The sequence below is a fragment of the Anas platyrhynchos genome, chromosome 12, assembly GCF_047663525.1.
Source record: "Anas platyrhynchos isolate ZD024472 breed Pekin duck chromosome 12, IASCAAS_PekinDuck_T2T, whole genome shotgun sequence".
Lineage (NCBI taxonomy): Eukaryota > Metazoa > Chordata > Aves > Anseriformes > Anatidae > Anas > Anas platyrhynchos.
In genome coordinates this window covers 12,350,832-12,362,314 of record NC_092598.1, presented here as the reverse complement: position 1 = coordinate 12,362,314, position 11,483 = coordinate 12,350,832, and the positions used below count along the sequence as shown (strand labels likewise).

The 11,483-nt window shown below is 62.9% G+C and overlaps 1 protein-coding gene across 2 annotated transcripts; it reads left to right on the top strand.

Moving 5' to 3' along the window:
- The first annotated feature begins 281 nt into the window (after positions 1-281).
- SLC9A5 (solute carrier family 9 member A5) lies at positions 282-11,225 on the top strand. 2 transcript variants are annotated; one of them, XM_027465940.3, is made up of 16 exons: positions 282-493; positions 4,074-4,376; positions 4,885-5,048; positions 5,269-5,347; positions 5,547-5,724; positions 5,830-6,050; positions 6,151-6,353; positions 6,690-6,779; positions 6,897-6,967; positions 7,317-7,446; positions 7,557-7,645; positions 7,761-7,887; positions 7,991-8,161; positions 8,514-8,583; positions 8,767-8,898; positions 9,191-11,225. In XM_027465940.3, the coding sequence occupies exons 1-16, from the start codon at positions 349-351 to the stop codon at positions 9,655-9,657; spliced, it is 2,640 nt and encodes an 879-aa protein (XP_027321741.2). In that variant the 5' UTR covers positions 282-348; the 3' UTR covers positions 9,658-11,225. The 2 variants fall into 2 exon arrangements, with proteins under 2 accessions (XP_027321741.2, XP_071900014.1); XM_072043913.1 differs by lacking the exons at positions 282-493; positions 4,074-4,376 and having other exon boundaries at positions 4,980-5,048; positions 5,269-5,343.
- The last annotated feature ends 258 nt before the right edge of the window (positions 11,226-11,483 follow it).

Genomic DNA, 11,483 nt, shown 5'->3' with positions numbered 1-11,483 from the left:
TCCCAGCAGCCAGCCGGGGGCGCAGAGGGGCAGGGACACCCCACCCGCCGGCACCCTGTGGCCGTGGTGCCCCCGGGGACCCCCATCTCGGTGCCCCCAGGCTGCTCCCGCCCCCCCCGAGCCCCGGAATCCATCGGGGTGCCGCAGGAGGGCACCGGCTGGGGGGGACTCGGGGGCACCGAGGGGTGCGAGGGGGGGACCGGGGCGGGGAGGGGAGGGGGGGGGCGGCACCGGGGCGGGGCTGGGCGGTCCCGGGGGCGGCGGGGGGGGCCGGGCTCTGTCCCCCTCCGTTGCCGGTGACGTCGCGGCGGGGCCGGCATCGCGGCGGAGCGGCGGAGCGCCGGGGCCATGCATCCCCCGGCCGGCCCCGCGGCCTCCCCCGGCCCCGCCGCTCCCCCGGCGGGGGCCGAGCTGCTGCGGTGGCAGTGGCAGGAGGTGCAGGTGCCGTGCCTGGTGGCCGCCTGGATCCTGGTGGCCAGCTTGGCCAAAATCGGTGAGTGCCGGCCCCGCGGTCCCCGAGCCCCGCTCACCGGCTGCGCGCCGAGGGAGGCGGCTCCGGGGGTCCCGGGGCGCAAAGGGGTGGCCGCGGGGGGCACAGGGACGAGGGGGTGATGCTCGTCGCCCTGCGATGGCACAGGTCACAGTGGTGGCCCACGGAGGGTGTGATGATGGGGGACGGAGAGGGTCGCACAGCAATGGGGAGCCACCGGCCAGGAGGTGCGGTGGGGCTCGGAGGCTGCTGGTGGGGCTGGGAGCGAGGCCACGTCCCCGGCACCGGGATGGGTTTGGAGGTGCCGGGTCACTCCGGAGCTCCGTGGGCTTGGTGGGCACAGAGTGGGCTCCAGGGGCAAACTGGTGACCTTGGGCACGGGTGTCCTCCTCGGGGCACAGCCGTAGGAGCGGGTATGGGGAGTGGGCACGCTCTGAGTTTGGTGCTGGCTCTGCCTTCAGGAGGAAATGTGGGCTGGGAGCTGGGCACGGAGGTCTCTGGGCAGCTGGGCACCAGTGGGAGCTCCCAGGGCACAGGGCAGACCGTAGCTGTCACCGCCAGCCGGCCTCTGCCTGCCCCCAGCATCACCAAAACCATGGGTTTCGACCTTGCGCTCCTCTCCTCCTGCGGCCTTCTTGCAGGGAAGAGCGAAAGCTCTGCAAGGAATAAATTAAGGCACGCCATGAGCTTAAAAATACAACCCTCCGCCGGCGGCTGTGCCACCTCCAGCTGCTGAGTGCGCCTCTCCTGCAGAAGAGCAGAGAAAGCAGTCCTGGCTCTGCTTCTTGTTTTCAGACATCTAAAAGCAAGCTCTCTTTGGACTTCCCTTAATGCCTTCCCCTCCCCATGCCACGAGCTGAGCTGCTGCCACCCCATACGCCCTCAGTGGGCACTGCCATCCCCTGCTTGGTGGCTGTGGTGACACGCCAGCTGGGTGTCCCACAGCTCCAGGCTGTCACATCCCCCCCGTGCTCCTAGCCAGCAGCAAGGAGGGCCACCAACCGCCCTGAGGTGGCACCTGCTGTCCCCAGAGTGCCTTGGTGGGTTCCAGAGGAGGTTGGGGACATGGGGACGAGGGTCCCCTGGGTGCAGGGCGCGGGCTGGTGCTGAAGAGCCGCTGCGGTGCTGGGCTGCCAGCTCACAGCCCTGTGACTGCAGGGGAGGAAGCGGCCCCGGCTCCGTGTGGTGGGGAAGTGACACTGGAGGCTCTTGTTCTTGGAAGCCGTCACGATGCTGGGGTGCCCCAAGCCAGCAGAGAGCAAATGCCCGGGGCGGAGAAAACCGCTTTGGGTGTTGCCTTCCTGCACAGCGAGGCGTCATCCGGGCTTTGCGGCCTCTCTAGCTCTGTTTGCTCTGGGGAAAGAGCGAAAGGAGGAAATGGTGATAAGCATCGCGCCCCAAACTGCTCTGCACCCATGGAAAGTGCTGCTGGGCCCCTACGGGTTGGCAGCAAACGGGCATTTTTCCACCCAGCAGCATTCCTGCAGGTCGCCACCTCTTCTCCTTGCAGCACGTGGTCCCTTGGCCCCAGTGCTTCCAGCACAAGCATCTCTTGCTGGTTTTCTCTCCGTCCCCGCTGGCACCCCGGGCGCTGCAGGGATGGAGCAGGGTTTGTCCCCAAGTCCTCCCGCTGGCACATCCCGTGCTGTGGATTTCTCAAGCAGCGCGGATTATGGCTCCGAAGTTAATTCACATGTGGCTAAGTTACCGTTGCTGTGGGAACGTTAATGCTGAAATTCTTGACTAGCGGGTGTAAAATTAGAGCTCCTGCCACCCGTCCCCGCTCGCTGCGCCCGTGCTGCAGAGGAGCTCGTGTGCTGGGATTCGCTTGTGAGGGCGGCAGCGTGCAGAGCAAATGAAGCCTCCAGCATTCCCGTGCCCCGGCTGTGCAGGCAGGGTTTCTCCCACCGAAGCTGCTCCCTTCTTTGCCTGTTATTTTGGCACTTGGGGGCAGAGGGACTGGTGGCAGCTGCAAGCCCTCCCACGTCCCCACGGCATCTCTGCAGCTCTCCGGCCAGCCGGGGCAGTCTACTGTGTGTGGAAGGTGAATAGAGGTTTGCAGAGCTCTGCTGGCTGTGCCTGGAGGGTCCCCATGTCGGCACCATCCCAGTACCACCACTCTGCCCCTCCTGGGGCAGTGCCGGGGCTCCCCGGGGTGGCTGTGCCAAGGAGGTGTGCAGGTCACTGCGAAGGTGTCAGTGAGAGGAACAGCCCTCGTCCCGCATGGCCGGCGGTGGGCTCCGAGCTGTTGTTTCTGCTTAGGAAGTAGATCTCAGATGTTGAATTATCTCATTTAATTCAGGGTCCTGCTTCAGTGCAGGAATGCAGATTCACCAGGAGGTGTTAGGGAAGGAGTAAGGAGCATCAGGAGGCCCTGACCTCGGTGCTCAAGGTGTCCGCATCTCAGGGACACCGGGACTGGTCCCATGCAGGATGGAGAAGGACCGGGAGGCATTCAGAGCAGAAGGCACGAGCAGCAGAGACATGGAAGCTGAGCTCCTTTAGGTTTACGCCACTAGAGACAAGACCCTGGGCTAGGTAGACCTGTGGTCCGTCCATGGGCGTTCCCAAGGAGAGGAGCAGTTGTGTTGTAGGGTTGGTGTGGGACCACAACACAGCTTTCCTTCTGGTGGGTGACTTGGCACAAGCCACGCGCACCTCTCAGCCAGCCAGAGAGCTTCAGGGACTGGGGTCTGGGGTGGCAGCAGGGCTGGGCGTGCAGCTGAGTGATGGTTTGGAGGCTCTGGTGTCCCTTGTACCTGCTGGGTGCCCGAGGACAGGGGGCTGGTCCTGGGGTCGCCAAGAAGCTGGAACAATTTGGGTTTACCCAGGACCCCCGTGGGGACAAGGCAGGTCCCCGGTGCTGGCTGGAGTGACATCCCTGGGCTTGTGCCTGCTGTCAGGCTCATTGCTGCAGAGCCGATACGTGAATACGAAGGCGTGATCTGCTTGCTCCAAAAAACCACTTCCCATTTCGTGGCCGTTTAAGGTCTGCTCCGAACCTCAGACGGAATAAGCTGATTACTGGAAGCAGCTCCGGCAGCGCAGCTCTCACGCGCCTCGTTTTTGCATGCAGGCAGGTTACCCGGTGCTCTGGCAAGGAGGCTGCAGGGGTTTTTGTGCTGCTCCACTCGTGTGCTCAGCCGGCTGCAAACAAGGTCACCCCGTCACCGGGGCCGAGCATCCCCGTCTCCGAGAGGGGTAACGCGTCCCTGTGAGCAGGATGCCTGAGCAGCAGCCAGCGCTGCTTGCGACACCGTGAGCATGCTCCGTGAGGCTGTTCTCCTTTAAGCACAGATACCAGAGGCCAAAAAAGCGAAATACACAGCTGCTTGGCTTGTTTGGCAGTGGCCTGGGAGCAGAGGGAGCCAGGGACCTGCAGTGCTGACCTGGGGGTTTCCTGTGGCCAGCTAACTGGAAGGTCTCCTGCTCACACGTGGCCACAAAGCGTCCTTAGGTGCTCCGTTGTCCCCACCCTGGGGTCCCTCATGCACCAGCCAACCCTATTGTGGCTCCTGTGGGTCCAGGATGCTCTGTCCGTGTGCTCCTTTGGCTGATGTTCCCATTCTTCCTTTCCTTTTAGTTTTCCACCTGTCCAGAAAGGTGACGTCCGTCGTGCCGGAGAGCTGCCTCCTCATCCTGCTGGGGCTGGGCCTGGGGGGCATCGTGTTGGCCGTGGCCAAGAAAGCCAAGTACCAGCTGGAGCCCAACATGTTCTTCCTCTTCCTCCTGCCCCCCATCGTCCTCGACTCGGGCTACTTCATGCCCAGCCGGCTGTTCTTCGACAACATCGGCGCCATCCTCACCTATGCGGTGGTGGGCACGCTCTGGAACTCCTTCACCACCGGCACCGCGCTCTGGGGGCTGCACCAGGCCGGGCTCATGGGTGGGTGCTGAGGGCTGCTTGGCATGGGCTACATCCCCAAAATTTGGGTGGGAGGATGCAAGGCACCCTGAATTTACAGCCCGTTGCCCGGCCCTGGCGTGGATCCCAGCTCTTGGGAGCGATGTTCTGGCAGGACCAGCGAGCGTGGAGGACGAACGGGACCTGCTCAGCGCTGGGCTGACTCATGTCTTTGCTATTTTTGTCGCCGACCTTGGCTAGCTTTGCTGGCTCACTGCCGTGTTCCCTGTCCTCGGCTGGAGCTGCTGGCCCTGGCTGGCCCAGGCCATCCTCTGAGCCCTTCTGAGCCCAGAGGAACCACCGAAGGGGATGGCCAAGCCCCGTTCCCCTCACGAGCCAGGCCCCACAGCCCCTTGGGGAGGTCTCAGAGCTCAGGGAGGCAGATGAGACACCAGGAGCGGACAGGGGACAGGCCTGACCCTTACCTTATCCACTGAGAGGGGCTCTGGGGAGGATGCTCTGCCTCATCTCCATCCGTCTGTCCCAGCAGATCCAGGCGTGGAAGCCGGGCTGATGGATTTCCTGCTCTTCGGCAGCCTCATCTCGGCTGTGGACCCGGTGGCAGTGCTGGCCGTTTTTGAAGAGGTCCACGTGAACGAGACCCTCTTCATCATCGTGTTCGGCGAGTCCCTCCTGAACGACGCCGTCACCGTGGTGAGTTGGAGCTAGGGGGGACCCCAATGTCCTGATGACGATGAGGGTGGCGAGGCACCGGCACGGGCTGCCCGGCGGAGCTGTGGGTGCCCCATCCCTGGAGGGGTTCGGTGTCAGGTTGGACGTGGCTTTGTGCAACCTGCTGTAGTGAAAGATGTCCCAGCCCACGGGGATCCCCCAGGCTGGGTGACATCCCCAAAGGACGTTGCGTTCCCTGCAGGTGCTCTACAAGGTCTTCAACTCTTTTGTGGAGCTGGGCCCGGCGCACATCCATGCCACGGACTACGTGAAGGGGGTAGGTGAGTATGAGCCCCACCAGCCCCTCCACCTCTTCCTCTGGCATTGGGGCACGGGGACGAGTTGTACCGTGGGCTGGTGCTGAGCCTGTCCCAGCCATCACCCATCCTCAGGGGATGCTCTGGTGGGGACGCAGGTGGGAGCGTGGGGCCTGCTCCTTGCAGCCTGCCCCAGGGGTGCGATCCAGCCTCTTCCCCCCAGCCTCCTTCTTCCTGGTGAGCCTGGGGGGCACGGCCGTGGGGCTGCTCTTCGCCTTCCTCCTGGCCCTGATCACACGCTTCACCAAGCGCGTGCGCATCATCGAGCCGCTCTTCGTCTTCCTCCTGGCCTACGTCGCGTACCTGGCTGCTGAGATGGTCTCGCTCTCCGCCATCCTGGCGTGAGTACCGGGGGCTGGGAGAACAAAGCTGAAGCTCTGAGAAGCAGCCAGACCCACTCCTCATCCCACCATGGGGTCGTGACAGCTCCTTCTGCCCCTCTGCAGAGTCACCTTCTGCGGGATCTGCTGCAAGAAGTACGTGGAAGCCAACATCTCGCAGAAGTCCCGCACCACCGTCAAGTACACCATGAAGACGCTGGCCAGCAGCTCAGAGACCATCATCTTCATGTTTCTGGGCATGTCGGCTGTGGACACCTCCAAGTGGGCGTGGGACACGGCGCTGGTGCTGGGCACCCTGTTATTTATCCTGCTCTTCAGAGCTGTGGGTCAGTCAGTCCTGCTGGGCCAGCATTTTCATCCCAAAGAGGGGTACCCCATCTCCAGGAGCAAGCCCGTGTCCTAGGCTCATGTCCTGCTTCTTCCCAGGTGTTGTCCTCCAGACCTACGTGCTCAATCGCTTTCGCCTCATCCCCCTGGACAGGATCGACCAGGTGGTCATGTCATACGGTGGCCTCCGTGGAGCCGTCGCCTTCGCCCTGGTCATCCTGCTGGACAGGGACAAGGTGAAAGCCAAGGACTACTTCGTGGCAACGACCATCGTGGTGGTGTTCTTCACGGTCATCGTGCAGGTGAGGATGGGCCCCCTGCCCGCGGGGAGCCGCACCGTGGATGGATGGATGGATGGATGGATGGATGGATGGATGGATGGATGGATGGATGGATGGATGGATGTGAGCCTGGGGTTGGGGGTCTGGGGGGGCATGCTGTGGGACACAGCCTCCAGGTTTCAGGTCCCCAGGGTGGCCATCAGCCAGGTGCAAAGCACAGCAGGTCGGGTTGGTTGTGGTGCACGCGGCTGTCGCAGCCACTGTCCCCGGTCACTTCATGCTGCTTCTGCTCCTGTGCCCCAGCCGTGCACCCTCTCGCCCTCCCAGTCTTTCCCTTGCCCTCTCCTGCCATTCCAGGGCCTCACCATCAAGCCCCTGGTGACGTGGCTGAAGGTGAAGCGCAGCGACCACCACAAGCCCACGCTGAACGAGGAGCTGCATGAGCACGTAGGTGCCCCCCACGCTGCCCGGACAGGGCGAGAGCGATGCGTGGCCTCGGCTTGGCCGGGTGTGCTCAATCCTGGGTCTCTCTGCACCTCTCTCACCCTTTTCTCCTCCCTCAAGGCCTTCGACCACATCCTGGCGGCGGTGGAGGACATCGTGGGACACCACGGCTACCACTACTGGCGGGACAAGTGAGTGTCTTGCTCCGCTGGCCATCAGGTGGAGGGGGTGGAGGAGCTGCTGCGGGACTGTGGTGGCCACAAAGGCACTGCACCTCCCCATGGATGGAGGACACCAAGGAGGGAGCTGTTAAACCCTGGTAGTGTTTATCTGCGGCGTCACAACAGGAAAAGGATGCAGAGAGCCTGCTTCCTGGAGGGGAAGCTCCAGCTGGGCAGCTGCACCAGCTCCTGCCCTGCTCCCAACAGGTCTCACCATGCTTTGGATGCTCTTGGCCTTGCACGGGCAGAAGTCCCCCGGCCATCGAGCCCATCTGCCCGCTGTGGGTGCTCCACCGCCCGTGTCTCCGTTTCACTCCAGGTGGGAGCAGTTCGACAAGAAGTACCTGAGCCAGCTCCTGATGAGGAAATCTGCCTACAGGCTGCGGGACGAGATCTGGGACGTCTACTACAAGCTGAACATCCGCGATGCCATCAGCTTCGTGGACCAGGTGGGGGAAAACGCGGCGGGAGCTGGGCAGGGGGCTGGCGGCGTGGCGGTCCCCACGGGCTGCCCATGGTGGTGGGCTCACCCCCCCCAGCCCATTCCTGTCCCCCCCAGGGTGGCCACGTGCTGTCGGCCGCCAAGCTGGCGCTGCCCTCCATGCCCAGCCGCACGTCCATGTCGGAGTCATCGGTCACAAACCTGCTGTGAGTACGAGCTCCCCCCTCGAACCCCAGTCCCCGGGTGGCGCTCGCAGGACCCCTGCAGCCTCCCCCTTCTCCGGAGAGGGCTCAATCCATCGGGATGCTCCATCTGCCCTAGGAGGGAGAGCGGCAGTGGTGCCTGCCTGGACCTGCAGGTGATCGACACGGTGCGGAGCCGGAGGGACAAGGAGGACGCCGCGATGCACCACGTGCTGCGAGGGAGCCTCTACAAGCCCCGCAGGCGGGTGAGCGTTCCCCGGCCACGGCGCCCGCAGCAGGAGCGGGGATGGAGGACGCTGCGTGGGGCCAGCTGCTCATCCTGTGTCTCTTTGCCTCTCCCTCGGCCAGTACAAGGCCAGCTACAGCCGTCACTTCATCTCTCCAGATAAACAAGAGCGCCAAGATAAAGAAATCTTCCGGCAGAACATGAAGAGGCGCCTGGAGACCTTCAAGTCCACCAAGCACAACATCTGCTCCTCCAAGAGCAAAGCCAGGCTGAAGGAAAAGGGCAGGAAGAAGGCAAGCGGTCCCCAAACTGCTGCTCCCCTACTAGCTGTGAGGTTTGGCCTCGCTGAGAGGTCCTGCAGGGGGTAGATGAGGTGCTGCAGGGCTTCGGCATCTCCAGAGCCAACGGGCATCTCCAAGAGTCCCCCCCCAGCACCTCATCTCCATCCTGTGTGTGTGCCCAGATGGCATGGGACCTGCATGGGTGCTGCATGTCCCCGTGTCCCCATCACACCAGAGCTGCCCCATGTGGTCCTGAGCCCCGGAGGAGCTGAAAGTTTCTTTTCCAAGCACGCTCAGGGCCACCTGGGGACAGCGCTGGGGTTTGCACAGGGCAGGTCCCAGCCAGGTCCCTCTCACTCTGCAGAAGGACATCTCTCTGACCAGCGACGCACCCAACGGGAGGACGCACAGAGGTGTCCCCTGGCAGGAGGCAGGTGAGGCTGGTGGCAGGCGATGTCCCCGGGTCCTGCAGGGGGTCAGCACGCTGTGCCTGCCCACTGCCAGCTCGGAGGCACGGCAGCACCGGGGTTGTGCTGGCACCAGGTCCTTCTCCCGTGGGTGCAGGGGGTCGGTTTGCAGGGTGCCCGGTCCCCATGCATCCCCCTGTCTGGCTGCAGCTCCTGTGCTGGTGATGGTCAGCTCCGAGGAGGAGGAGAGCGATAGCTCAGAGACAGAAAGAGAGGACGACGAAGGGATCGTGTTCATCGCTCGAGCCACCGATGAGGTCCTGCAGGGAAAGGCCACCCCTGGTAGGCACCGGCACTCCCACACCCAGCAGGGCAGCTGCTTGGCTAGCTCGTCCTTCCTCCGCCTGCAGAGCAAAGCTGACTTGGGCTGTGCAAAACCAAAGTCAGCAGAGCATGGATAGGAGAATCGCTCTTCTCTGTGGCCCTGGAGGCACAGCAGAGCCTCCCTGGTGGCTCTTGCACCCCTGGGCCAGCTGGGAAGGCTCCCATTTGGTGGCAGTCGTTGCTTGCAGGGCTCAGGGAGAGGGCAGGAGCCACACAATATCCTCCACTCTCCTTGTTTCTGTGTCCCCAGGCAGCCTGGACGTCTGCCCCAGCCCCTGCATCATCCCGCCATCGCCCACCTTGGCAGAGAAGGAGCTGCCGTGGAAAGGAGACCAGGCTGACCTGGCTGTTTACGTCTCCTCGGAGACCACCAAAATCGTGCCAGTGGATATGCAGAAAGCGTGGAACCAAAGCATCTCCTCCCTGGAGAGCATCGCCTCCCCGCCGGGCATCGAGACGGGACCTCAGCACAGGCGCTTCGCCTGCCCCGTGCTGGAGGAGCAGCCCCAGTCGGCGAGCCAGGCGATGCCGGAGCAGATCTCCTGCTTCCAGTTCCCCAGCCACGTCTCGAAGAGCGGCAGGTCGCTGAGCGACAGCAGCCCGGACGGCGTGGAGCAGCAGGAGCTGCAGCCTTTGATGGCCTCGGAGGAGCAGGGCAGGGCGCTGCCCCCCGCCGAGCCCCGGCGGCTGATGTTCAGCAGGGCCAGCCACATCTGAGCCGTGCCACGGATGGGGCAGGGGCTGGGGGCAGGCTGAGACCCACCAATTGCTCTGCCCTCTCGCTTCGTCAAGCTTGTGTGTGTCTCCTCTAACTCCAGGAGCGGCCGAGAGCCCGGTGCTCCTGGGGCTGCTGATGGTCCATCACCTGCATGAGCTCCATCACCTCCTGGTGGTGGAGAAACGGGCTTGATGCTGCCGTAGCAGGTCCCAGCCTCATCCTCCCGGGGAGGCACAGCCTCCCAGACCTCGCTCTTCCTCTCTGGTCTCCCTCTCGCATCCTCGCAGTGCTGGGAGGCCGGAGATGTTCCTCCTGGAGGTGGGATCCCAGCCGGACTTGACGCCGTTGCGGCTGTGCCACCTGGAGGTGTGGGGGTCCTGGCTGGGGGCTGCTCGTGGGTGCGAGCGCCTGATCTTGGCTCCGTGGAGGAGGCTGGTGCACAACAGTCCTCCCACACCCAGCACCAAGCCGGCGGCTTCCAGGCGGCCGATTGCTCAGAGCATGCACGGACCTCAGCTGGGAGACCAGAGACTGACTCCTTTTCCAGGGCAGCTGTGTCTCCCCTGGGTTTTGGAGGCACCGTGGAGGCAAAGCCATGACTTTCTCAGGACTAGGAGCAGTGCTCCTGGGGCTTGGCTCCACCGGGAGCCAGGCTGCGTACGCACAGGAACTGTTCCAGCACCCCACCGGCTGTGCCAGCCTCACACCTCTTGTCTGGATGTGCTCCCCGTAGCTGCCGTGTTCAGCTTTCTGGCTTTGTGGGGAGGCAGCGGCCCTGCACAGCATCCTTGGTGTTCATCCTGCCTGCATCCCAGTCCCTCCAATTGCCTGCGGCTGGTCACGGCACGAGGGGGTGAGCAGGGGGTGTGAATGTAGGTCGGGAGCTGGGCGAAAGCTGAGTGCATCTTCAAAGATCTGTCCCCACCACCTGCCTCCCAGCCACCCCGGGTCCCTCCTGAGAGGGAGGTGGGATCGGGTGACCCACACAGCGATCCTGTCCTGCTGTGACCCCAAGGGACAAGAATCAGTCCCCGAGAACAGCTCGGAGGTCAGCGGGACAGCCGGGCGCAGGAGACCCCACGGTCCAGGCAATGTGGGAGGGTTGGGGATGTCCTCTTTGTGCAGAATGCTTCTTTTTTGGGCTGTTAAAAGCCAAAAGCAAGCAAATAACTGTGTGATCATCTACCTGGGGGTGCTGAGACAGCAGGTGCCAAGGGGATGTTTAGATGCACTGGGTGAATGAGCCCAACGTAGGGCGGGCACGATGGTGTAGCTCAGGTACTGCTAGCAAGGCTCAGCGAAGGCTGAGCTCAGTACCCGTCCTACCAGCTGCAGCATGAGGTTTTTAAAAGGATTTTATATAGTTTTGCATTTCTTGTATGCCTTATTCCGGTTTTGATTTCTGATATTGGGCCATACTAAATCTCTAGCTGGGTCAGTGTTTTACGTAGCCATGGGCACCACAAACGACTCGAGACTTACTATCTTATTTGCAAGAATATTGTTTTAATGTGAAAATATATGCAGAGTATTTTGTAATGTTCAATAAATCAGAGTTGGAGCAGGTGCCACGGTCTGGACTCACTGCTGTCTGGGAACCTCTGTGCATCTTGCTCCCTGCAGCTTCGGGCTGGGTTCTCATCACCACATCCCTGTGCTCTCTGCATTTCCAGCCCACCTCGCAGGTTCAGTGTGCCCAGCTGGAGCAAGTAAAATCACTTTTCAGGGTATTCTGTGTCTCAGGAACTTCTAATGCTTGGATCAGTGCCTCGCATGCAGCGCTGAGAACCCCTTCCTCCAGCCCAGCCCGAGCTGCGTGCGCTGG

What these genes read in the sequence shown, in the direction of transcription:
- SLC9A5 (XM_027465940.3), top strand. Translation starts at nt 349, where the DNA reads ATGCATCCCCCGGCCGGCCCCGCGGCCTCCCCCGGCCCCGCCGCTCCC. An exon ending in TCATCGGTCACAAACCTGCT is followed by an intron (nt 7,646 to 7,760) that starts GTGAGTACGAGC and finishes CATCTGCCCTAG; the next exon opens with GAGGGAGAGCGGCAGTGGTG. An exon ending in TCTACAAGCCCCGCAGGCGG is followed by an intron (nt 7,888 to 7,990) that starts GTGAGCGTTCCC and finishes TCCCTCGGCCAG; the next exon opens with TACAAGGCCAGCTACAGCCG.